General features: G+C 43.9%; 1 protein-coding gene across 6 annotated transcripts in view; it reads left to right on the top strand.

The window, feature by feature from the left end:
- The window catches only part of RBM20 (RNA binding motif protein 20), a 107,487-nt gene that overhangs the window by 60,718 nt on the left and 19,233 nt on the right, over positions 1–27,536 (top strand). For all 6 annotated transcript variants that reach the window (XR_011047949.1, XM_068398086.1, XM_068398084.1 and 3 more), the window contains exons 2-6: positions 18,147–19,326; positions 20,960–21,021; positions 21,178–21,269; positions 21,615–21,706; positions 26,075–26,218. Coding sequence is in view for 5 of the 6 variants with exons in the window: in XM_068398086.1 (XP_068254187.1) it covers positions 18,147–19,326; positions 20,960–21,021; positions 21,178–21,269; positions 21,615–21,706; positions 26,075–26,218 (1,570 nt within the window). In the remaining variant the exon portion in view is untranslated. The remainder of the gene's footprint in view (positions 1–18,146; positions 19,327–20,959; positions 21,022–21,177; positions 21,270–21,614; positions 21,707–26,074; positions 26,219–27,536) is intronic.

Consider the following 27,536-nt stretch of genomic DNA (forward strand, 5'->3'; position numbering starts at 1 on the left):
TGTCAGCTCAATTATAGGCATTTTCATAGAACTACTGTTCTTTACGTTCATGTTGTTAACTCTCAGCACTCTTTGAAGTTCAGGCTGGCAAGACAATGAAAGCCACAGGCAAATTTTAACTTGTTTGTAATATCGTTCACTTCACAAACCCCATCCAAATGTGGTACCAAAAAAAGCCCCACGATCATGTTGTTCACATCTTGCTTTCAAATGCACCAGATAATGCCACTTGTTTAAGCTTAGTCACGTCTGGGGGAATGTCAGAAGTCTGCATCACATGAGCTGCTCCTCAGATTTCCCAGCCTGTATCAGCACGTTTTCCTGGGGAGAAGCAGAGTGGGGATGTTATTAAAAATGGCTCATCCTATATGTTAGTATTGATATTTCAATCTCGGGCTTATTCCTGTGATTTTCATGTAGCATTTCATATTTATGTTCAGCTGCTTTATGTGAAAATACTTTTTAGTATCTATCTTTTCTCAGGGTGTATGATGGAAGAACATACATTCTAACTAACCACGCTGCTTGCGTTCTTGTTGACATTTTCATGTTCTGCTCAGCCCCCAGACTTACCACCTTAGGGCAGCTTTCAGCCTGCCTTTAGCTTAAACACTTCTATCCTCTCCACTACATGATCTGTTCATAGACCTGGTGTTGCTTGTCCTCCTTCCCTCCTTGGAAATGAGGAGGCCAAGTGGGCCATTGGCATGTCCTCGCTTGTGTTCCAGGTCACCAGCCTTCACCAGAGCAAACATAGCATACGATGGACAGGGGATGCACCCGATACAATCTGGCTTTGTTCCCTACTGTCTTCTGCTTTCGTGGTGCTGGTGATAAATGCACCACATACAGAACCTGGAGATGCTCCAAACTGGGCAGATCGTTGAGCCTTTCCTCCTCAGCATCACTTTCGGATGCTCAAGTGCCACTGTACTCACCACACCAGCTGTGCAAACCCTAGAGAGAATAAGAGTTGAGGAACCAGAAAGGCTGGCAGCACTGAAGCGCTGGGCTGTCTCACGCCTTGCTATCGGGAGACTTTTATTCAGGACAAAATCTGCTTAGCGTGTCCGACTGAGCCAGGGGAAGGTGCTGGCTGCATTCCCAGGGGCTCTGATCCTGTTTCAAGAGTCAGAAATTGATTGGCATTGCTTCCCAAGGCCTCGAGCATGTGCTTTGTCCATCCCGTCCTCCCAGTCCCTCCCCCGTGGTGCGTATGGAGTTGGACACCCTGCGTGTGCCCATATAGGGAAGGGTGTAAGTATCTTGTTGACATCGGCTAATCCAGCCAGGCATGCACAGAGGCAGCAGAGTGTGACGCTCACATGTAGCGTGGCAGATGCCACTTGGGACTGGCTGTCTCCTTCACGCCCCCCAAGACCAACACACAAGACAGGGAAAGAGCTTTCTTGCATACCTCTGCATGCTCCTGACAAAGCTACTGAAGAGCTGGGCTGTGGTAGCCCCATGTATTGAGCCACACTCATTCCTAGAGGAGAAAATTAATGAATGTTTCCTGTGCTGCAAATTAATGGCAGCTCTGCAACACTTTTAATTTGTACAAAATCTGTGTGTTGTATTAGGTGAAAATAGCTGAGCAGGACAAGAAGTCTTGCAGTAAACACCATCCTGTATCAGTGAAAGCCTAGCTGACCATGTCCTTCTTTTCCAGTTGTATGGCCAAATGGGACAAACCCCAACTAAATGGTTCATTATTGAGTTTTCATCAATGACATCTAGGTAGCCCTCTTTAAGGTATCCATATGCTAATGCTGGAGAAGGCAGCAGAGCTTATTACGTGTATTATTCTCTTTCAAACTCCAATGATGAATGGAGGCTTTGCCTTCAATAGACAAATCAAAGGGCGAAAGCAACTGAAAGTATTATTGACACTGAGACCACAGGCCAGATCACAGCCAGAAGACCCGACCAATGGCTTACTAAATCTGAGAAGAGAGAGAGACTTCAAGACTGATCTGTTGTGCTGGAGGATTTTAGGTAATTCAATTAGGTAATTCAAAAACGAGGCACCTATGGAAACTGCTCAAGATCTCTTTATAATTGTGCTTAATGCTTACACTATCTTCAGCTGCTGTCCCGATTGCTGTCCACCAGGTTGTTGCCCTGTGTGATAATGAACCACTGCATTCACTGTGGACTACAATATAAAACCCAGTAGGAATGATGGAAAAGTAGGAAAAACATCCTTAAAGCAGATAACTGTCCTCTGCCTGTAGGTGAGAACCAGCTGGCAGTAGCGTGGAAGGCCGGTGTTTCTCTGCAGTGAAAGGTCTTCAAGCCCATGTTGCACACATGGGCGACTGGGGATTTACTGGTCCAGTTTCAAATCAAACTCTTTTCTCTGCTAAATCACATTTTCTATGGAGCTAAAATACTTGCGTTAAAGTATTTGATTAGCACAGTAGTTGAACCAGCTACAGAACAAGCGTGGATGGTGGACACACAAGCAAATCCTGCCCACTTTCTTCTGGGCATTCAGAGGTTCGCGCTTGCTTGTCCTCACATTTTACACCTCATCCTAGCAGGTCTGATGTCAAGGAGTAGGAGTGACCCTGACTCTGGCAGCAGCACTACACTGTAGTCTGGGTAGTTTATATTGGCAGTTAGATTTGATGCTGCCAGTCTCTGAAGCCTTACTCTCTACAGACACTTCAGCAACTAAAAAAAAAAGTTAGAAATGCTGATGTGGGTCTGTTTTAATATCTAACAGCAGTTGCACCCATAATCCTAGAAGACTATGATAAGGTTTGTCATTGTTTCTTGATGTCATGTTAAAAAGTATTTATGAGCCTTGAATGGGTTTGTTAGTGGTCCTCCAAAAATGACGATGTCCAGGCACCCAAAAGTTTTGGAATCACAGGTCTGTGGAGTATTTCTGGTCTTTAATTTATTAGTTGAGATATAGACATGTAAGACATGTTCGGTTTTCCTGTCTGTCCTAAATGAGCTGTAGATGAAGTTGCCTGATTCCTGTCCCAGTAAGGAAGATGGTTTGCTGTCCTGGCCAAATCAGGCTGTAATGCTGGCTGCAAAAAGAATTGTAGCTGGATTTTTTTTAATCATTTGTTTGAATATTGCTGTACGGAGCAGGATGAGAGCTCAGGAGGAGTGACTGATTGCGAGTAAAGGCAGAAAAAATACATATGAAGTTTTCTGCATGAACTGTGAAGACAGCTTCTTTATCTCTTCATTCTTGAGGGAAGAAAACACTGCTCTGTTTTACTGCGTATGTCATAAAAGTTGAGATGGACGTAGCAAACTCCTTTAAGATAACTTATTTTCTTGTTATAGAAATATGGAAATTCTTACAGCAGATCCAGCCACAATTCTGTCTGTCTGCCAGCGTCTCATTTCTTAGGGTATTAGAGAAAGCATGACTATAAAGCTCATTGTTCTGGAATATGGAGATAAGCTTCTTCCAGCCCCCACCCTGTAGATGGTGGTTTATGCCAGGAGATTTTCAGGCTCATGTTCCATCCAGACATCAGGATGGGTCATTTAATCAGTAATCTTGTCTGAGTGGGGATGCTCCAATATCTGGAGATCTCAGTCCGTTTTTTTTTTAATTCTGCTCTTTAAATATTCAGATTGATCCGTCACATCCCTGCTTGGCTTGCATTGATGCATCTGACTTCTCAGGATGCTTTCCAAATGACATACTGATGTTTTTTGTAACAGTAACACTATGATCCAGAAGCTCCGGAGACAGGGGCAGAATCTGAAATTTTTTGTGCTTGCTGTCATAAAAAGAGATTTTTATATGCATTAAGAGCTATCAAGAGTCCAGAGACTGTGCTAGGCAATTTATGTGAAAAGATTGACCTCTGAATTAGGAAGTCATGCCTAAACAATCCCCAAGTAGAGTGTTAGAGAACAAGATTTCCTGAAAAGCTGCATCACAGGACTTACAGCTCCTCATCAGGTATATTACTGGCTTTGACTCAATGATTTCTCTCCATGTCTGCCAACTGCTCGGTTAAGATTTGTTCTCAGCAGCATTACCTCATCTTTGCTTTTTTTTTGCTTTCATGATGCAAGTGGTCTGAAAGATTTTTTTTTTCCTTACCCCCACTAACACTCAAAGACTGCCAGTGAGCCTTTCTAGTCTCACCAGCACCTCAAAGCATCGTAATTACCTCAGCAGAGGGCATCAGGCAGTTGGGAGACCTTGCATGTGCCTACAAGGTGGGTATTGAGACTAGCACATCGTTCCTACCTAAAAACAATTAAGAGGCTCCCAGCTGAAATTTAACCAATTGAGAGGCTTCACTGTCTCTCTCTGAAGTGGATTCACTTTCAAAAGTAACATTTGTTTTTGATCACTTCTAATTAAGGTAGCAAAAAAGACTGGAAATGAGTATTATATTGAATGTTAACTGATTTATTCTGAATGGCAGGTCTTTCCGGGGGGGGCGGGGCAGGGAAAGGACTAGCTGCTGGTTTCTTTCCTTTTTTTTTCCTTTTTTTTCCCCATCTCAGCAGATAGATGAGGCAAGGACATGCCACAGGGATGAGATTTGCCAGATTGCCTGGAACACTGTCATTTTCAGGCAAGTTCTTTCCCTGGCTGTGGAGGGAAACACGAGTATCTGATGACAGATGAAAATGCAGGTTAGGGAAAACCATAGAGCTGAGAGAGGGAATCTTTTCCCTCTCTGGAGAGATCAGCGAGCATGCAGCCTGCGTGCTAGGTAGCATTTTCTGAAATCAAATCGCCCGTCTTACTCGCCTTGTTTTCCTTCGTCATTGGCCTGCTCCGACTTGGTGGAAAAAATGAAAGTCCATCTGCTGACACAGTCCAGTTGGCCGACCCTGCCCATACCGCTGATTGGGCCGGCAGCTGCAGGCAGGGAGGAACCTGCAGTGTTCCATCTCAAGCCATATGTGGGCAGTGGTGAGGATTAGCTCTGCTCCTGGCCGGAAAGGTCCCAATGCGGTTCCCAGGCTGAACTTGCCATATGTGTTTCACGTGGTTGTCCTGAGGGTGACATGAAATGGAGAGTTCAGATTCAAGTGAAAGTTGGTTTGTGTTTCTTCATCCTGTTTAATGTAATGCAGATGCAGAGGAGAGCGTGAGGGCATCTGCTCCGGGGGGAGATGCGACAGGCGGTAGAAAAGCCCCATAGGTTTTAGGAATTTCTTTCTCCTTCCCCAGAATTTTCCGCTGTTTCCTGATGGGAGTTGCATGTGTGAAGGAACACCCTTGGACCACCTGTTAGGCGCCTTCCCCCTTTCAGTCACAGTCTTTGCCACCTCTTAAAGATAGGGCTTTTCTATTTGGAGAAAAGCCAGAAACTTGAACAGTAGTTTTCTCCTTTGGAGAGGTGGGGAGAGTGCTCTGATGTGGCACAGGAAGGAAGAAAGAAGGCAAGAAAGAAATCAGAAAAATGGATGGAGTCCCCTCCGGGCTCCAGTTTGTGTGAAGTACTGCGGAATTACTATTTTTTTTTATTTTGAAGGTAAGAGGTGTGTATTCACAGGCCTATTTAGTTTGTGGTTTGCCTTAGTGCAAAGTAAATTTGGAAACAGCATCTTCCATAGAAGGATCATGTCATGTATAGAACGCCACTGCTACTGCGAAAGATTTCCAGACTAATGCTGTTAATTGCAAAAAGAAAGTTTAATAAGCTCTTGCTGTGTCCCAGGAGGTTAGTAGAGTGGCCATCTAAACAGTTGTAAGGAGAGGGGTCTGATGGGCTGAAGGGGCTAATGTACCCTAGGAAAAAATAGGAATTTTCGGCTTATTTTGATCTTTGGATATGGGAGAACAGCTCATTTATTTCTTAATTGACATATACACTGTGGTATGTTAGAAGCAGGGGCAGGAATTTTGTGTCTATGTTAATTTTTGAGTAATGTGACATATGGGAAAGATCAATGATTTTGACATCCAGGTGTAAAGTATAAAATATTTTGGTCTAGGAAGGTGCAAGACTTGGTCTTGCAAAGCTTTGGTTTAATGCAGATGGATCGTCAACCAGGGGAGACCTGCTGAGAGAACTCGTCAAATACCACATTAAGGATGTGCAGGTTTTGCATTGCCTCTTGCCCTGGCTTCAGAGTCCCAGCAGAGCCTGTGGCACAGGTCAGCGTTCGTATGCGTTTGGGGCAGTGGATTTGCGCTGGACGATGAATTTCCTTTCTGTTGGCCGCTTCTGAGAAGGCAGATAGCCGAGTTCAGCAATAACGTTAGTCCAAATAACAACAGTGTCTTTCCGCAAAACCTCAGCTGTCCTTGGGAGGCAGCAAGTCTGAACATAGACAAATTGCTTAGGGGTTAAAACACGATGTATTTGAGTGCGCATGTTAAAAAATTGTTAAGACTTTAGCTGGGTAATGCTTGTTTCCTTCCAGAGCAAGGGCTCACTCTGTAAGTCAGTCCCTCTTGGTCTTGGTTAGTGTGCCACATTTTTTCCACAGTTCGCCTAATTAGACTGTGACCCTCTCCCCGGTAGGATCCCGTGGCGTTACACTGTGCAGAAACAGGATTTTGGTGCTGATACATGAAGAGACCGAGCACATATGGCATAAACATCAACCGATATTGTTTGCCATCCACACTTGCTGCGTGTAATGCAACAAGACCGGCTCCCGGTGGCCACGTGACCTGCCTTCCAGTCCTCCATTTGGGGTGGGGTGGGTTTTTTTTTTTCATTCCTAAAGTTGTGACTTTCTGCAAGGAAGCTTGTAAATAGTCGGGGCGCAGAGAGTAGGTAGAATGTCAGTGGGATGTTACTGGGAGGCATGTGCGCGACGCTGACATCGGCTCCTGGCCGCGCTTCCTCCGCACCAGCGCGCTGCTCCCGGCAGCCCTATATGTTGCAAGCAGGTAGGATCGCGTCGTGCCACCCGCGTCCTCCCACCGCCACGCCGAAACGCCCGTCTCCCCTGTCTCCAGCAAGGAGGGACGCTAATCTGCCAAGCGGAATATCTTAGCGATCTTTAAAATTTAATTTTGAAGTACGGCTCTTTCCGTAGCGAAGGGAAAAGGCATGTGCAGCTCTGGCGGTAACAGCTAACTGGGATTTCAAATTAACGATACGATCTGGTTTGTGCAGTAGTTTCTTACAGTGCTTAGCTTTTTGTAATACCAGGGCTTTTATACTTTAAAAGACATTCCACACCAAATTGTATCCTATTGATTTGCCATGGTTAACCACCCTGTAATAAGCCTCACAGTCTGCGTGAATAGACACAAAGCGGAATGATATTAATGTTGTTTACAACCAGTGGGCACAGAATTATTTGCAAAACGTGAAAGAAATCAAAATACCAAAATATTTCAAAGATGGTTGAATTTGGAAATTCTTTCATTAGACTATGGATAGAGTTCCTTGGAATAAAAAAAAAAAAAAAAAAAAGAAAAAATCAGAGCAATATTATTAATGGTTTTTTGTTTTGTCTTTTTGTTTGTTGTTTTTAATAACTGATACTTTATACTTAAGACAGCTTTTTATTTTCAGAATTAAAGCCTGGGAAATAAATAAGATAATTTTAAAGAAAATAATGATATATTTTTGAAAAAAAACATAGTGGTCACAACTTTCTTAGACATCTTTCTTTTCACACAGAAAACTGAATCTGAGTCCCAGAGTGTTTGGCGATTAAAAGATACATCAGTAACACGAGGTGTAACATTTACTATGCAGACCAGCGGGATGAATTAAAACCTATTTTTCCTTAGTCGTATAAGTCACTTAGACATATAGACTGCAGCTACTGAGCAGAGCATGTGGATTATAGTAAAAATAGACAAAACCAGTGAGGAAAAATGAAGAGGAAATAATGCAGGGCTTAACCAAAAAGTAGTGGCCGGCCGCCTGCCTTGACAGTTTTGTCAGCAGGACTGGGCAAATGCCCAGCTGGGTGTCGCGGATGGGTTAATATCTTCACACTTTGTCCTTCTTCACAGCTGCACATGCAGTGCTCTGAAACCTGATATTTTTCATCAAAAACTGATTCTTATTTTCCCTCTTAGTATACTAATCAATTTTACCGTGCAGAGCTTAGAGCATATTAACTGTCAGTTACTCCTAATTAATACTGAAGGCAGACAAAAAGGGAGAATAAAATAATTGACGTTATTTAATATAAAATGCCTCTCCCAATTTTGTTTCCTTTGTGGAAAACTCTTCTGGTCCCTGTTCAAGATTTAAGCACTGGCCTGTTTTATGTTTTGTTTCACAAGGTTGATTGAATGGCAGTTTATTATTCAAGACAATAAATTAAACTTCTCAAAGCCAAAGAGTTCCAGCAGTTCTGGCACAGGCTGTTTTCTGCCAGAAGGAACACGCTCAGGTCTGATTCATACCAACTTATTGCCCTTTAATGTAAGAAAAATAAATAAAACCTCCTATATATCCTTCAAGATTCACATTAGAATTTCTTTAGCATAGAAACTGGGATGCATGAAAGAAAAAGTGAGCAACATTCATTGCAAAATAGATAATGAACGCTTCTAGGCCAAAATGTACCGCATATTGGTTCCATGTACCAGTACAAATATTATGGCCTAGTATTAAAGGCTGATTTCAAAGAGATCATGAAAGGAGAGCAATCTTCTTTGATGTTTTATGTTTAAATTAAATATAACCGTAAAGGGATACAGGAGCACTGCTTTGCTACACTGAAATCAGGCAAAGCTTTGCAGTACGCTTCAGTAACAGCTGAATTAGATCTGGGCTTCATAAGATTCATGTATAATTTATGTATAACAGTAATGTGTGCGGGTATGTAAACAATAGGAATTTATAACATTTATGTGCTTTTAAAATATACATAAAAGGAAAACTGAAAAATAGGCCTGAGTGTATAGTTATGTAATATCTATATCTTTGGAAATCCAGAGGTTCTGGTTTTCTAATCAGAAAACTGATTAAAAAATAACTGAAGTATTCTTTTATTTTCTTTTTTAATTTATTACTTTAAATTTCCTACTTTTAAATATTAGCGGTAAAGAGATAGTAAATCATATTGGCCACTTTAGATAGGAGGTATGCCAGCGTTTCTCCTCGGGCGTTCTCGTGCTATGGTGGTGGGTAACACAGAGCATTTAAACAGGTTTTAGAGGAGGTGGTGATATGACATTAATGATGACATGATTGTGATGCTCCTCGGTGACTTTTAGTCACAGGCTGTCACTTTTCGGCTGACCTGGGGTACAGACAGAAGAGCTCAGGTTTGCGTGTGATTTCTGTAGGCTGTGCCATTACCATTACGAACGCTGACTAGTGTTCCCTAGACACTTAATTTACTAATATGCTTTTTCGTTAAACTTTTCAAATATATAATTGGGATGAATATTTAAAAATAAAAGGATAAAAAAGGTGAGTTTAATATTTTGGTTTGGGGTTTTTTCCACAAATGGCCATCCTTTCTTTGAGCACAAATGAAACTACTTAGAAATAAAAATCCTTCTTAGTACTTTACCCTTTCCCCAGTTATTTTCCTGTCTACAAACTGAAGATATTACCTTTGTAAAAGGGCTTTTATATTGTCTTATATTACTATAAAACAGAAGTGGTTTATTCAGATGAGGAATTATCTGCCTACCACATTATGCTTCCTACTTCGAACACACAAATGAAAATGGCTGCACCTCCAGGCAGTGCGAGATATTGATACACTCAAACTTATTATTTTTGTAGTGGTTAATAATAACATGCAGAAAACACATTAGCAGAAGGTGTGGTGACATATTACTGTAATATCTTTTCTAGTAAGTACTATACGCCAAGGATTATTTTTCAGTTGGGCATTTGTCTATGTGCTCACATAAAAAGCCTTTGAAGGGTTTCTGACTTTTTTTTTTAAAAAAGGCTGCATTTTCTTTTTTTTCCTTAAGTTATAATAAGCTTTCCAGATCATTTCTTCCCAGATTTCTTTTATTTTTGAGGGGAGACTGGGAGCAGCGCTGCGAGCCCCGAGCCACATGGCAGAGCAGCAGACACAGTCCCCAAAGCAGGGGTGCGTTTGCTGGAGCTGCTCGCCCCGTTCCCGAAGGGGTTACCTAGCTCTGCCAATGCTAATCCCTGTCCTGGCCTCTTTACTCACCCTATGGATTTGCATTACCGTCCATACCACCTTTTCTCCTGCTTTTCCTCTCCCAACAGTCCTCCCGTGCCCCTCGGCCTCCAGGCAAGCCTCCGGGGCTGTGCTGTTCGCTGCCTGGGGCTGGAGCAAGAGAGGGCTCGGGGCACGGCCGCACAGCACCCCGGCGCCATCGTCTGCACGGGGTCCGCAGCTGTCGGGGTGACGAGGTTATTAGGGACCCCCAACACCCCTTCTTACAGGAGCCCTGTTGGGATGCTGGTTGGCAGGGATAATCTGGCCTGGGGACTTTGCACCGTAAAGGGTATTGGAAGCCTAGATGGTAAGAGCTGTTGCTGGAAGGGTGCTGGGGAGGCAGGCGTGGGCAGCGTGGCACTGCCAGACTGTCGCAGGGTGCCCTGAAAGCTCCATAAAACTGTGACATGATTTCTCTGCTAGTTTAGATTTTTGCAACATGTTACGGAGGGCTCTGATCTGATGCTATAGCTATTTCTGACAGTTTTTAGCATACATTTAAAATACAGTTTTTAAATACATCTCTTTAATTCCAGTAAATAATTACATTTCCTTGGGAAGCAGTTGCAATAGATGGGTGCAGTATAGGAATTTGTATGGCTGCCTGTTGAAATTTAAAATGTAGACTAGTGTTGCTGTGTGCACACTAATCCTCAGGGACATCCTTGACATACTGTGGCACATCATCAAAACCAAGCAACATTTAAATGTCACGAACCAAAATGATAACTTTCCCAACTTTGGAAAATCGTTGCCTATGACCTTGGTTTTAGGTGGTACATTCACTAGACTACGTCCCTTACTTGAAGGAGTTGAACTTCACCTAATTAAATATTTACGAAGAGATGTGTTGCATGAGGGAAAGCAGAAATAAGCCCAGTATACAATCTGGAGTTCCATGCAATATAAGAAACATATTTCCAGGGTAAGATGTATACTGAATAACAGGGGAGGAAGCGTGAAGGCCAGTGCAGCCTTCAGGGGTACCTGGTTTTGTTGTTCTTGCACTTTAAGTGCGGATTGTTGTCTATGGTACTGAATTCAGCTTTTGAAAGTGGCTAAATCAAATAGAAGCAAATGTTGCTGTAAAGAAACCAGAACATATAGGTGATTTTAAACAACAATCCAAAACAACTCTCCCAGAACTATAGAGCAGGAGCTGCTAATAAGAAATCAGTCTCACCAGAGATGATCCACCCTTTTATTTTTGCAACTGCAAATAGGACAGTTGCTTTTTTTTTAGCAGAAGTGACTGTCAGGGAGTGAAGAGCATGGTCCCTTCAACACGCAAAGCAAAGCTGCAAGGTGGATAAGATGTCCTTGAATTACCAGTGTTTGGAGACAAAATGGAAAGGTGCATCATGGTTCCCTTCATGGGAACAGTCTTTAGTCTGTTTGACACTTTTCATTGATGGCTTGGGTGAACAAAGCATCCATTAAATCTGCAGCTAGCGCCAAGAGGAGAGGATTTACAAGTGCTCTGGAGGCAGCACGGGAATCCAGGGTAATCCTGACAAACTGGATCTAACATAACCTGGAGGCAGTATTGATGAGGGCAATATGAAATGGTGATACAAGAAATCCATTGGACAGTCAAAAGAAGAAGGGACTGAGCTAGCCTTTCCTGTGTGGGAAGTCAGACCTGCTGAGCTCCAGAGATCCCTCCCAACGAACATCTCTGGGCAATAGCTCTTCATGAAGGGGGCTGGATGTAACAGGGGACCATGGTGCTGTGCTGTTATGAAGAAAAGCAATCATACTGGGCATTACGAACAAAAGCGACACACAAAATGTGCAGAGGAAGGAGCTGGGATGGTTGTAGAGAAGATCTGATAGCAACTGCAGGAAGGTAAGAGAAGCCCTTCTCAGTGTGCACGGGGAGACAGGTTCATGCTGTCAGCAGGGAGCTACCATAGGCTTTAAGAGGAGCTTTGTAAGACTAAGGGGTGTTGAGCAATTAATTGTCCCTGGAGGTCGTGAAATCTCCACCAAAGAAGGTTCCTAAGAGCAGATTAAACAAATATGTCAAGAGTGGTTGAGTTCAGCTTGATCCCACCTCAGGTGATGGTCTAACCATCCTTCTAAGATCACTTCCAATTTTATTTCTGTGATCACAACCTTTATCCAAGATACATCTGCTGTGTTTGCCTCTTCATCTTGTCCTTTTCCCAGTGGAAATTACCTGACTTCTCTGCGTATAAACAAAGGCAGAGAACATTTTGGCTGCAAGTTTCAAATGAGCAAAAGGGACTCTTGGTAGGAGGCAGGCACTTAACTCCTGTCGGCTTTGTAACCCTCAAGTTTACCAGCTCTGTGATAACATTTTACATTTCATCTTCCAGCTCACTGTTAGGTTGGATGATTGTCCAGATCACAAGAGTTTACCATTGCCAAACATATGCAAAACTGACTTGGCAAAGCACATGTATACATTGGCTGATGTTTTATTTTACTCCCTCAATAGTATAATGAAGGGCTTTAGAAATCGTTATTTGGGATAAGAGGGGTTTTACTTGCAGCTTATAAACGTATTAAAGTAGCTTAAGGTTTTTAGTGCTCCCCATCATTAGCTGAACTTACTGTGAAACACAATCTCTTTTTTTTTCTTTTTATCATTCTACCCAGAACTCAGCAAAAAAAAAGTTCGGCAGCAGACGATTTCAGAGCTTAAATTATAAGGGTGGAGGGTTTTTCTCCTTTCAGCAGACTTTCCAAGCTTTTCTGACTGAGAAAGTCATTTTATTAAAACCCAAAGAAAATAGTTCTTGTAGAGCTGAAGAGAAAGTAAACAGTCATTTAGGATCAGCCAGATGCAGTCTAGAGTATAGGAAAAAGTTCCTGTGTCCATTTTTTAACCAATGCACCAGTCTTTATTGACTAAGTGCTGGGTTTATTCAACATGCAAAATGAACATGAAACCTGTATCCTTAATGGGATCAGCAAACCAGCATATAATATAAAATATCATTATAATAATTAATTATTATAATAATTAATATATGTTGTTGAGATTGCTGAACTTTGTCTTTACTTCTACCAGTGTTTGAAATATGGCTTTGAAGTTCCCTTGAATTCAAGAGGCCAAATTCTGTCCTCACATACAAACATGTAATCTCACTGAAGTGTAGTCAAATGGTGCATTTTTATTTGAAGACTACCCCGAATATCTTACCAACTTAATCTATATAACAATTGATTTGTTTATTTTAAAGGTTTTTTCACTTGCTCTGTTAGTACAGCGGCAATTGTTTGGTATGACTTTAGAGGAGGCAGCCCCACGTGTTTTGAATAAATGATACATTACAGGGAAGGGATGTTCACACTTCTGCATAACAGAATATAATTGATTTTGTGCTTGGATAATTACAAAATGGTTCTCTTCGATGTGTTCAAGGGTCCTGAATTAAAAATATAAATTTTGCTAACTGTTAGAAAAATTGATTCAGAAACAGCTTTAATGGATGAAACCCCAGCATGCTATTGCAAATACAGTCTCACATGTAATACTGTGCTAATGCAAAGTAGTCATACATCTGGGATACCTGAGTATCTTCATATCCTTGGCCATTTTAATTCTGAAATCAACACAAAAATACAGACAACTTGGAAAAAAGTGCACATTTTGGACCAAAAAATATTAAAAAATTATCTTTCAAAGATTTTGACAGGTGGATGTAATTATATATAAAGGCAAATGTGTCATGGGGAGGGAACACAAAAATCTTAGAAGATGTGCAAGATTCATGGAAAATGCAAGAAAACAAATTCTGCACTGCTATGAATTAGTCTTTTCTTTTAAGTATTCAAATTCACACCCTATGCAGCATTTCAAATTTGTGAGTATAAATACTTCCTAAATAAATAGTTGCAGCTAAGATCATAACTGTATTAGTTCAGATTTTTTAATCTATTTCTTAATTTTTAAAGGTGCTGGGTAGCACTTTAAAGTCCTTGATTTTGTCCTTTGAAAATCAAACTCCAGGTTGTCGGTCTGTTCTAATAGACATGTTTTCTGTTCAGCCTTTTCATCACTCTTGTAGACAGGATTACTCAAATAATCCAGCCATCTAGATACTTTACCTCCGACACTGTGTGTTCTTGGATGCTAAAAGCATAATAAGGATTACAGGGGTAGCAGATGGGCTGAATTGATTTATAGCAACGTAGCCTCGCCAGCGTTTGCAATCTCATTGTGACTATTGCAATAGTTGATGCACATCTTCAACTGTTATCTTTCAGAGCTATGTGAAGACTTGCCTGGTTTATGGCTTGCTTTGTGGAAACTGTATGGCAGTGCTCCTGCCTGTCCACATCTTAGTAAAGACAGACCACTTCTAGCTTTCCTAGTTGTGCAAAGAGGCTGCTGGTGTAGCCCAGCTGTACAACTAATGTTAAATAAATAAATGAAGAGGACAACTTCTGTTTACTTTTTACATCGCTGACCTTATAATCGCGAGCATTTTGCGCTGGATAGAGCTAACGTGGGCTGACGCAGGCTAATTCCCTGGGCGCTCAATGGAGGGTGAGAGCTTCATTCAGCTGCTTTGAATCATCTTGCGGCAGAGACCCGCCGCGAGCAGGCGGGGGCTGCGTTTTGGTAACCTGAGGACGAGCTGGGCTGGGAGGTGCGTGTGTACGAGTGGTGAACAGCCCCCACAAAGTGCCTTAGCTGAGTGCTATCTTCACTTCGTGTTTGCAGTTTCCAATAGTTTAGTAAATCTGTAGCGGGATTGTTTGCAAAATTATGTTATCAAGTATGTAAATATTATGATTGTAGAACAGAAAGAGGGAAAGAAATTTTCAAAGCTGTGCATGCTGGTCCCGTGTGTCTCTTATGTCCTGTATTTCATAACAGAACAGAAATCCTCAAATTTGTGTGTCACTCTAAAAGGTGCTTTATACGCAGCTCTTCTCCCAACCTCCCATCTGCCTATCTGCTTTTCCCACTGACCCATGAACATGCCCTTCCTTCTTTGGCTTGATTAAATGATAAAATATTCTGTTGCTGCCGTGAGAGGATAAAGCATGCAACCCGAAACACCCTGAAATCTGGAAATTCATAACAGACAGATGGATTTTGAAGCTGTGGCCATTCCCAGACCTATTGGTGCATAGGAGCGACCCTCCTCACTAATTCTGTCCCTCCACAAGTGGCTTGGGGCTGCAGCTTCTCCTTATGGCACTCATTTTTCTGCAGGTAAGGTGGCTCCCTGCAGCTCCCCAGTTCTCCCCACTGCTGTCTTGCAGTTCAGAGATGAAGCTGGGAGGCACAGGGAGCAGAGTGCTGCCCTGTTCCACTGAAGGGCCTGAAAGGTGTTGGCCTGAGCTGGCCGGAGGCAGCCCACCATGCAGGTATGCAGGGCGCTCCTGCCCTTGCCTTCCCCATGCCCAGATGCAGAGCCCAGAAACGATTGCAGGGCTGGGGGGCAGCAAGTGCCCTGGGCATGCCCAGCGGAAGGGTGCTCTGGCAGGGCACTACTTGTGTGCTGAGGGATTTCTTAGAGACTTACAGCAGTGCCCCAAAGTTGGTAAAAGTATGAGGAGGATGAGGGAGCTTCGGGGCTTGTGGCAGTGTCAAGTGAGATGGTTTCACTGGAGGGAGGGAGCCCGTGTCCAGCAGGTAGCTGCCAGAGTTGGGAAGCGGCTGCAGCTGTCGGGATGTGCACGCTGCTGCGTAGGCTTGCAGCACGGTGGAATTAGATTGCTGGGAACAGGAGTCATCTGCAGCTCCTGAGCCTGAGAACATCATATGCTGGCGTCTGGCTTTTCTTTTTCTTTTAAGACCACCAGGCAGTTCTTATTTGTGTGCTCTATAAAACTTATTGAAAGAGCTTACTTAGCATACAAAAGGTATAACCAGCTATAAAATGAAACAATTGTCAGGACTGTGGCAAGTCCCACACAGCACATCATAAGCCAGGATGCTCCAAATGCTGGTAGCACAATACAGCCTGGGCACAGGGTTGTGCCATGTCCCCCGGCGGTGATGACAATGTGCATGCCAGTGTGGGATCCTCTGCTCGCTGAGCCCCTCGCACCCCACAGGGCTTCTCGGTAGCTTTTGTGGGCCCTCAACATCACGCGGGCTGAGATTTCTGAGAGCTGCCGTGTTGTTTTGACCGTACTTGCGCCCTGACTCTCATCCGTAATCAAATTTACAGCAAACTGCACTGTAAGTTCAAGTCAGAGAGTAAGCGATGGAAACCACACGGGAAAACAAAAGGCACCTCAGCTCTGAAGCGTGCTGGTGTCAGCTTGTGCTGGCAGGGTCTCGTCATTACATAATGACGCACTTATCCAAACGGCGTTTTGTATTTTGGGAGACAGATGTTCCTTGCAGTTGCTAGTGGAAGTTAAACGTTAAATATGAAACCCATTCATTTTCTCTTAGTCATACTTTGGATTTAAGCAGATGTTTTCCTAATTTGTGGTTTTCAAATGTAGCATGCTGACAAGACATTTATCATTAACTACAACTTCATCCATGCAGTTTAGCAAATTGGCCAATTATTAACAGTGAGTGTTGCGTGGCGGTTGATGCATAGCTCCTGCTGCTTTGAAAGGCCTAAATTGAAACTCAATACATTTTTACAATATGAATTAATTGAGCTTTGGACCACATCCCTGTTATTCCAGTGCTCTCTGCTGTCATTTTCAGAATGAACAGCCATTTGTAACGTGCTGAGTAGCTGTGCCGTCCATGAGCAGAGGCTCCTGGGAGTGGAAAAAGTGATGGGTAACTTTTTTCTGGTAGGAGCATGAAAATGGCTGATGGTATCCAAGTGCAGGCAGCATGACATACGGAGGGAGCATGGCTGTGGGACCGTGTATGTACATGCAGACCAGGCTGGCTCTGCCACAGATGATGCAGAAGGCATCCTGGAAGGGTGCAGGGAGGGGGGGCAGTAAAAGCAGGGTGGGTGCAGCTGCCTGGAAGCTAGTGCTGTGTAATATTTTCCATTATAATATTTCTCTTGCTTTTTACCCATTTTGATTAATTTTTTCCTCTTTTATGTTTGCAGGGTTTGATGGGGTGAGGGGAGGAAGGGTTGTTGGTGGTGCTGTGGACTCGTGAGATGTCCCAAAGGTGCTTCCCAAAGCCAGGAACCCCCATATGCCTGAAAATATCATCTCGTATTTTCCCAGCTCTGGAATTCAAGCAGGCAATTTAGTCACCATTTATTCATCCCGTGTATGAGACTTTAAGGAGAACACTCAATGCACCTCTTAATTTCTAGAAAGTATAAAAGCCTTGATTTTTACCAGCTGGCACTGCAGAAATTCTGCCTTACATTCCAGCTGAACTGGGAAAACTCTTCAGGATGGTTTTTTCATAGTTGCTCCAGCTTCTGGCAAATCATTTGCTTTTTTCCCTCCTCTATATTTGCATCTACACAACAGGGAAACTATATACTTTGTTACAGAACAGGCTGCCATGCAGATTAATTAAATGAGAACTGTAAACAATTAAAATAAGTACATGTGGTGTATTTCATCTTGCTTTATGCAGCCACCTGTGCTATGTGCAAAGTACTTACAGGTCTGGCTTTACAATCCCATTTGATGTCCTTTTCTTCACATCCCCCTGTTCTGTGGGAAAAGGGAGTAATGGTAGCATCACATAATCAGTGATGTCTCAGCAGGGAGGCAGAAGGTTGCATAAGTGCAGAGAAGAGGGGAAAAAAAAGTAGATTTGGGGATGGCGTGGGAGGGCTTGTGTTGTCTCTGTTCCTGGTCTGCATTAGAGGCAAGTCCTATGGGTACTTAAAATGAGCTGAAGGCCTGATTGAGAGGTTTGGTGAGGGATGCAATGGGGGTTTTAAAGATCTTTGGTGTAGTTGTCTCCCCACTAAATTTTTGATTGAAAGGGATGCAGCAGCAGCAGTTAGAGGGAAGATGAAGGGTTATGGCTGCATTGTCAATCGCCACCTTGCTTTCCCTGGGTTTAGATAAGCTCTATCTCCAGAAGCAGCTGCAGATCCCATGCCAGGCTTTAGTGGGAGGTGAGTGCAGGTAGACGTCAGGCGAATTTGGCTAACCCAAATCCTGGTCCTTTGCAGTGCTGCCAAGCTCCTGGAGAAGAGCCCGTTCTCCGTCGGCGCCCCAAGCCCCCTGCTCCCCTCGCCGGCGAGCCTGCAGCTGGCGCAGCTCCAGGCGCAGCTCACGCTCCACAGGCTGAAGTTGGCTCAGACCGCTGTCACCAACAACCCGGCCGCCGCCACTGTCCTCAACCAGGTGCTCTCCAAAGTGGCCATGTCTCAGCCTCTCTTCAACCAGCTGAGGCACCCCACCGTGATGAACGCCCCGCAGGGCCATGCCGCAGGGCCGCCGCAGGGGCCTGGCATCGCCGGCACGAGGTTCCCCTCCGGCGGCATTGCCTTTCCCACCCAGAGCCCGGCCTTAGCCACGCCGGGGGGTGGCCTGGGACCCGTCCAGGCACAGACCCCCAATGCTATTGTCATGAGTCCCTTCGGAGGTGTCATGGCTCCCACCTCCGGCCAGCAACCCGTGGTGGTGGGTCTCAACAAGGCGGGTGCCTCCACCTCTGCCGCCGCGGGGGGCTTTTACGAGTACAACAAGCAAAACGCCACCGCTGCTGCCCCTCAGGCCTACGCCTCAGAGGGGGACCAGCCCAGCCAGCATGGCTTCCTCACTGGCGGGGCCCATGCGGCCTCCTCGGCGGCAGGGCCACGCTACGAGGGTCCCTTTGGGGCCCCCAGCCAGCTGCAGCATGAGGCGGTGGCTGCCTTTCCCAAGGAGGCCTACGGGGCAGCAGCCCCTCATGGGGCGTCACGGGCCTTCCCCAGCGACCCACACGCGGGCTCCCATCCGAAAGGAGATCCCGGCCCCGTCTTGCATGGCAGCGGTACAAGCAACCAGTGGGAAAATATCCCTAATTTCCCCAGCCAAAACAAGCCTGACCTCGTGCCCGGCGACAGCCTGTGGCCATCAGCGAGTCAGCAGCAGTATGAAATAAGAAACGAGCTCTACAACCCCGAGGAGCCGACACCTGACACAAAGTTCAGCACGGCCGCCCCCCCCGCCTTCGGCCGCCTCAACCACAGCAAGCAGAGCTTCGGCAGCTCTCGCATGAGGCAGAAGGAAGAGCGGAGCAGCGGCGCGCCTGACCTGCCTGCCCGCTCCCTGCTGCCGCACCAGCTCGGTGACCTCCGCGGTGCAGCCCCCCTCCACTTCCCCCATGTCTGCGCCCTGTGCGACAAGAAGATCTTCGATCTGAAGGTGAGTGGTTTTAAGGTGCTGCCGGGGCACGGTTCGGACCCTCGAACGGGCTGCTTGGTGACTGATCTGGCCGCCGGCTCCTGCCACCCCTTGCCACCAGCGTCCATCGCTACGGAGGTGCCCTGGGAGAAGCAGAAACAATGGGCCATAGTTTCGCTTAGGGTGTCGTACAACTGTTTCACGGCAATTACTGGGGTTTCAAGGTCTGGTTTTGTTTCACATCTCGCTGTGAAAGGCGGTGAGATTACGGCGCTGGCGTGAGAAACGTGAGGTCCGGGCTGGGGTCACGGCTCATCTCATGGGCCCAAAGCGAGGGGAGGAGGAGCTTGAAGCCAATCCCCTGCTTCTCAAGCTGATGTTGTAACCACACGTCTGCGGTTTCATCTGCCTCTCCCTTTCTCTTTGTGTTTCTGATCCCAAAGGCTTCCCCCTAACAGCCCCATGGAAGCAGCTTGCTTAAATAAAACAGCACATTTTGATAAAATTATTTTAATAATTCCTCCGTTGAGATCTCTTCCTCCTCCTAGTATCTCTAAGGAAAGTTTAGGACTCGGGGTCCCCAGCGACTTTGGCCTGGAAGCAAGAAGCTGCTCAGCATGTGTTGTGCAGACCACACTCGCACTTCTCCACTCATACTGCCAAGGGAGCTCCAAATCCAACCTCACCCTCGAGAAGAAGCTTCCCGGTTGCCCAGAGAGCCTGTGTGCTAGGTCACGTTATATAGGTCAGGTCTGGAGAAGCCTCTGAGCCCCGCAGCTGTACGTGGGCGCTGGCTGGCGTTGTTCTGGCCTCCTGGTGAGCCCTGCTCAACAAGTCCTCGCGGCCTTTCCATCACACCACAGGACTGGCAACTTAACTGCAAAGGCATCTGTTTTTGTGCTGATGGTAGCCTGACAAAAATGATAGAACAGCATGTGTATAGGAAGGAAGATGGCCAGCAAATGAAATAGTACCTGACACTTACACACCCCGGGGATCTGAGATATTAAAATATATTTACTCTTTCATGTTTCCCTTTTACTCTTTGAGAAGCTGTTTGCAAAAGAGTTTGCTGTGGTTACTGCAGCTACAGTCTGAAGTAGCCCCTGTCTAGGGCATGCTGAGCATTTGTTTTTTTCATTAAACATTTTAAAAGGGCAGGAAAAATGTCATTGTGGTGAGTTTCGGTTGATCTGTTGGTGTTGAATACATCGCCTCGTTTGGATCGTAGAAGTGTAAATAGCTAAATGTACTCTGACAGATTTTGCGAATCTATTGAAATGAATAAGCGCTGTCCTGGCTGCCCCACGTGCTGAGCACCTTCGTTGTGGCATTGCAGGAGTTGAGGGTGCTCAGCACCTTGCAGGATGAGCTCTTCAACTAATGTGAAGTAACGGAATTAATAGATATATACTGGATTTAAAAACTAATACAGAGAAGCTCTCCTTTTGTAAAGTAACTGATAATTTAACCTACAAATAATAAATCAGTAAATGCATTGGATGAAGGTGCGCTTGGCTCTAGCATCACACAGTTTGATCTTCACCATCTCAGTATTGTTTTTAGAATAAGGTAAACTGAATGGAGAAGCAAATCTCTTGTAAATTTCTCTCAGGATTTTTCCTGTGCTCATCATCTCTTTGTTTCAACATAGGACTGGGATCAGCACATTAAGGGAAGTCTTCACATCCAAAAATGTATGGCTTTTTCAGATAAGTAAGTATTATTTTAGAGACATTCTTCCAACTGAATTTCTAACAGAGCATCCCTTACTTCAGTGGCTTTACACCAAGGATTTACTGTCTGATAAATGTGCTTTAATATTTATGGCACATTATGCATGCTCCTAAAGTTCTTTTCTTTCTTTTCCAGCACGGGTATCCGGTGTGTGTTAAGCTCAGCAGATGGAACATTGCATTTATCACCAAATAATGCATCAGTTTTCAATCCATCTAGTATCGAAGGTGAATGGTTGCATGTGCAATAGTTAAAAACATTTTTTTTTAATGAAAGGGAAGTCAGTCTCTGGCGAATAGTAGACATTCTAAATGAAAAGTGACACAAGTTTCCCAGGAAAACTTTTTAGAGGTTGTGCACAGAAAGGCTAAAAGACAGTATTGTGCCTTTCAAAGTATAAATTTATTTTTCTTTCAGATAATGACTTGTTTTCACAGTACAATGAAACTGTATAATTTGGTGTAGAGACTATGAAATTAATTATTATGTAAATGGTGCCTTGCCTACTGAGCACACTAATGCAATTAATATGAGTCAAGATTTTCATGAAATGTGTGTAATCCATTATTTAGATTATCCACCAAATGTCGGCTCATCTTTTATCACTACGTCAGCAAGATCCTTTGGCCAGCCAGGTCCTACATTTTCTTCTCCTCCATCAGGGGTAAGAGTGAGTACCTAAACAAATTGATATCTGTGTCGAGATTCTTGTAGAAGCCACTTCTACTTACTGGAATTAAAACTGTGAAGGCTTCCTTTTAGACAATAATCTGAATATTCAGTCTGTTATTTCAACTTCTTTGCAGCTCTTTTATGCTTTTGATTTTGTCAAAATCAGAACTTGATTGTATTTTTTTTTCCCAGTGCTAAAAGTTGTTTGCTTGTTAGAGAGATTTTTTTTTGGGAGGGGGGGTGGTATATGGTTTTGTGTGTACCTCATTGCATTTTTTCCCCCCCATTTTCTGAGTCTTTTCAACCCAGGAAGGTCAGCTTCAGCTTGGGATGAAGATTTGGATTAGTTTTTACTTACTCTGAGTATCGATCCCAGCAAGCAGCCTGCCATCTCACCAGTTATGTATTTGTAGCAATTGCTCTCTGCCTCTCCCATGCTGGGGTACTTCTCCCAGGTAGCAATAGTGGCAAAAATGGTGGCTGCAGCTTTGCTCATTGTTCCTCACCCCGGGGTCCCAGATCAATTCATTGTACTGGACTAGCTTTTTCTTATTTTATTTTAGTGTACTAATTATATCATCTGGTGCCACTGGTAGCCTTTCAGCAAGTCTGCTTTGGTGTATAGCCTTCCATGGTTTAGGTTTATTAGCCACCCCAGCATTCAACACAGGTCCCCGGTTATATTGCTCTAATGCGCGCTTGAATTCCTAGCCCAATGATCAAAAAACGTCAGGAAAAAAAAAAAGATAACATTAAAAGTGGTTCTTACACTGACAAAACAGAAAGATTTTAAAATGAAAAAAAAAAAAAAGAAAAGCAAGGGAAAAAAAGGCAAATAATATACATAAAGCAAATTATATACGTAAGGGAAATACAAAGTTGTTAGGGTTAAAATGAAGCTCAACATATATCAGAAAGCTACAATTAAAGCTGGAGGCATCAAGAACTCGTGTTAGGGCGTTCATGGAATAGCAGCAGTAATCCAGGGGTTCAAGTTTTCACCTTGTTAGCTTTTGTGTATATATCCTGATGCAGTCTCAGACGCTCTGGAAAGCCAGGCTGAGTTGTGTCCCTGTGCCACTCCAGTTCGCATCAGGCATTGCTTACAGAAACGTCACACAGATTTGTTTAATCCAACCAATTTTCTACTGTGTGGTTTTGCTGTGACAGAGGTTATTTGAAGGGGTTTTAGCTTCTGCCTGTCACAGACACTGTGTGTGCAGGATAGCAAAGAGCAGAGCTACTCATGACGGCTGCCTCCAAGGTCAGAGGTGGAGTAGCAGCGGGTGCGGAGGAATGTTCCTTTTCATCATGTCTGTCAACCTCGCAACAAATGAAATTACTGCTAATGCCAGTATCATTTCTCCTTAGAATCTGTCACTATTTATCATTTAAGCTGCCTGCAGAAGTCCTCCTTCTGAATGACCTGCAGTAATAAGAGAGATAAAAGAAACAATAACTTTCATTTTCCTGGACACTGTAAATCCTCATTTTCTTCAGAAGCTCATTGGGTGGACAGGGAGCTATATTAGAGGTGTTAAGATTGAGTTTGCCAGCTGTCATTCACCCCGCAACCCAGGTGGCTTCTAATTTATTACATCTTTGCGCGGTAGTATTCACTTTCAGCTAAGCTGCTGCCATTTAACTGAGCAGTGGGAGATTATACTTGACCCTGCATGTAATCATAAACAAAGTGTTCAGATTTCTGGAAGAGCTTGCTCTGTGCTATCCATCTGCAAATAACTCTATCCCTCTTCAAAAGGCAAATACAGCGCTACAAGTCTTCACGCGGGCATGGAGAGCTATTAGCATTGGAGGGATGGAACTGCCAGTTTCTTATTATCTTTAGAAAAGATTTGTGCGAAGCTCAAGAAAGGGATAAAGAATTTGAAACTCAAGAAGCAAAAAAAAATGAAAAAAAAAGCTGTAATAAAAATAACCAAATTGGATTGGTGAAATAATATGGCAAGGAGGTGGTATGAGGTGCATTTCAAATATGGTATGAGATGCGTTTCACTGTGCATCAAATTATTTTTGTAGTAGTTGCCCAGCTGCATTGGTAAACCCCTGTAGACATCAAACCCCTGTAGACATCAGTTGCAAAGAAAGTTAACTTAGAGTCTTATTGAAAATTACATTCAACACTTGACACACAACAGCTCCTCTAACTTCCTGACTGTGGATGTGGAAGGTGGATGTTCCTCTGCTGGCTGTGATTTACAGCTCTATTTAATGAATGGATCCAATTTAACTTCAATCAGCTGACAAGATTATTGCTTGGTACAGCCCATCGACTTCTGGTATGAGTATGTGACCACTTCTTAATCATGAATTACAGCAGATTTATGGCGTAGCATTTTAATTTAAGCCATTGCCAATTGTGGGGAGGTGGTAACATCTTACAGTCATTTGATTTAATGTACTGCTGAGCATGTGTCCAAACACAGGCTCTGGAGCCTACACAGCGAACAGCTAAGTCTTTCTAGTCCCATAGACTCTTAACATACCATCTCTTAACAGATCTAACAAAACAAACAGAAGGTGCCAAGTGACCCGGCTGTTCCTACACTGGGACGGCATTTGCTGTCAGGAAAGTTTCCTTTTCCTCTGCTAGCTGTAGTTGTATTCTTCTGTTGTGCGCTACATGCTGCCTTGGCAGATGCGTGCAGCCATCACTTCCTTGTCTATTCAAATGGAGTTGAATTGCTTCATCTTTTTCAGGATCAGGTCTTTGTTCTTTTTCTGCTAGAGAAAATATCTTCTGGATTTTGGCACTTCTTTGACTTAGCTTATGCACCTGGGCAGGCTCTGTAAGGTGCAAGCTAAATAGCAGAGCACTGCATAATACAGGGTCTTGCTGCAGCAAAAATACACAAATGGTGAAGTGGTGAAGCCTGGAGGGAAGATGTAGATGAAGGTGTAAATAAGATAACATTAGCTCTATAACTTGTGAACTTGCTGACAAGCCAAACATTTGCGACGGCTCTGGTGAACTTGATCCCACAAGATTATGTGATTTGCATCTTTCTTTGAATGGCACAATTTTAACTGAAGGTAGAGTTACTTCTTCAGTAAAATCCTAACAGCAGAGATCATAAAGAGGGAAGTAGTCTGGGAAGACTTAATCCTGTGTGAGCAATGTCTTGTGTGTCATTAGCTGAGGTAAATTATGTTCCTCTCTGAGTATACCCTGATGCCTCTTTGCACAAGGAGTGTAGACCCTGCTTTCCATGTCAGGGAGATGAGCTGCCCCAGCACTCCAAAATAGACTTCCACCCTTGGGAAGCGATTACCGCACTGGTGCCATTTGCCTGTGCCAGCCCAATTTGGGAGCTCTGCCTCTCTGCGTGTCCAGCGGTCACTATGCCCCCAGGGGTAAAGTCCCTCCTACTGTGTGTTGTTGCAATGAGAGGGGAAAGTAGTAGGTCTTCCAACCTGAGGTACAGCTGTGTGTCCTCTCACAAGTTAAATGGGGTCACTTTACCCCCAGCCCAGTCTGTTCCACCAGGGCAGAAGGAGGATTTAAATTCAGCCCCTGCTATCCTGAACACCTCTGTAGTCACCTAAACTGATTTCTAACGTCCACAAATTCAGCAGGGACTTCAGTGAGCATCAGTTTCAATTTTCAGGCACCACCAGCACCACATAAATGGGCACTTACGGAATACTTGAAAATACTAATTTTTTTTCTGCGTTGCTTGCAAATTGTCTGCTAAGGGCCTTTTCCTCAGCAATAGTGCATGGTGCTTTCATGTGCGGGGAAGGCACAGAGCCCCCAGCGGGACAGACAGATGCAGATGGGATGAGGAAGGCTGGCTGGCTTGGCAGAGGAGCCGTAGGGGTTGTGCTGACGTACCGGTCCCACAGAGATCTCATCAGGAGGGGCTGAGACCTCCATCTCCAAACACAGAGGGGCCTCCGAACTCTTGCTGATGCTGGGGACAGTGCAGTGGCCTGTGCCCATGGCAGCCCAGCCCTCTGCTGTGACATGCCTGCAGAATCCAGACTCCTCAGGGGAGCTGAAGCCCTGGCGTCCATAAGGTTTGAAGTGGCAAGTTAGCTTTTGCAGCAATATCATTAATCCTGTTTGAACAAGACATCTCTTCCAGAAATCCTCTTTGGACTTTGTAATGCCCAGGGATGGAGACTCCATTGCAAGCTGCACTACAGTTAAAAATTTCCCTTCCCATTTGTATTTCTAAACCAGAATGTCAAAGTACAAGTTTTTAAAGAAGAATATTTGTCCTTAATAACAGTTACACAGAATAGAACATTTATTTTTTTGCAGAAATGTAAGGTCTTATCTAGTGGATGGAATATCTAAGGTAAAAACATCGTTTTGAGTTGTTTTTTTCCCCAGTTTCCCCAGAGGAAATCTACACTGGGTCGAGTTGTTCACATCTGCAACCTCCCCGAGGGAAGCTGCACAGAGAATGATGTCATTAACCTGGGCCTCCCATTTGGGAAGGTCACCAACTATATCCTCATGAAATCCACTAATCAGGTACTGTGCTTTTGGGGTCACCAGCATTGATATCTATTGGCATAAAGACATATTGACATGAAGACAGAGTCTTTGGGGAAAATCTCTTTTTTTGCAACAGAAACATAAACATATATGGAGCCTGCTCTAAAGTAAAAAAACAATTGGTGTTTGCAGAATGAGATGATGGCATAAACATGACCACTGCCTCATAGTTCTTGTTAAAAAAACAGAAATTTCAATGAAGTGTTCTAAAACTGTATTTAAAAATAATAATAATTTTTTAAAAAGTTAATAACCTGGCCACCTTCTCTCAGCCATTTGTTAGGGTTACTTCCAGACTTCTCATGTCCTGTTTGGGAGGTTTTTATTGCTTTCTTACCCATACTCGTGAAGCTGAACCGGGCATTGAAGAATGACTCTACCCTGGTTCGGCTGTCCTACACTATTTGCTGACCTGTTGTTACAGCAGAGGCAGATCCCGCAATGGTGTCATTCCAGTCACAGGCTGGTGGCAGAGCCCCCAGGCCATGGCTGCACTGGGTGATCTGGCACGCAAAAGAAGTCTGTGCCCTTACAGGGGGCACTGATACCTCGCTCCCTTTCAGTCTGTACCAGACTGTAGCAGAACTCTTTCTTCAATTCTAGTTTAAGTAGTTTAAGTCTACCAGTGATGGTAGGCTGGGAAGACTAGAAAATCTTCTCTCACATAGCTGCAGCAGACAGTACAGATGGATGTAGAATCCACGCCAGTGGGCAATGTTTGAGACTGTAATGTTTCAGAATGCCATCATTGCACAGCTGTGAGTATATTCCTTGACCATTTAAATTGTAGTCACATCAAATGCATTTTTGTGTAAATAAAAGTGCTAGTTAATGTCGTTCAGGTTTTTTAAACTCTTATTTGTCTTTGTTCTGGCTGCTCAGACTCTGATGTTCTACTTTTATCTGGTTCCCTTACAATTCTGCAAGATGCAGCTGGCAGTCTCAGGAGCAGTACATGCTGCAGGACTGCAGTTCTGCATCCTGTCAGCAGCTCACCATGATGTAGAAGCACCAGTGAGCAAGCGAAGAAAAGGGGATGTTTTCATGTATCAAGAAAGATTAGATTCCAGTCATTTAGTTTTTAACTAAACTGGCTTCTAAAGTTGCATATTGGCTTTAATAGCTGGGTTGAAACCATTATTTGCAGTTAAAAGGAGGCTGAGCAATGGACTGAGTGTTATTATTTCAGCTCCAGGGCTGGAAAACTACCCAGTTCTGTACTAACAAGACATTTTGCGTGAGACGAATCCAAACAAAAATTATTGTGCTGCCTTTTCTCTCTTATACTTTGTAT

The sequence above is a fragment of the Nyctibius grandis genome, chromosome 4 (assembly GCF_013368605.1).
Source record: "Nyctibius grandis isolate bNycGra1 chromosome 4, bNycGra1.pri, whole genome shotgun sequence".
Classification (NCBI taxonomy): domain Eukaryota; kingdom Metazoa; phylum Chordata; class Aves; order Nyctibiiformes; family Nyctibiidae; genus Nyctibius; species Nyctibius grandis.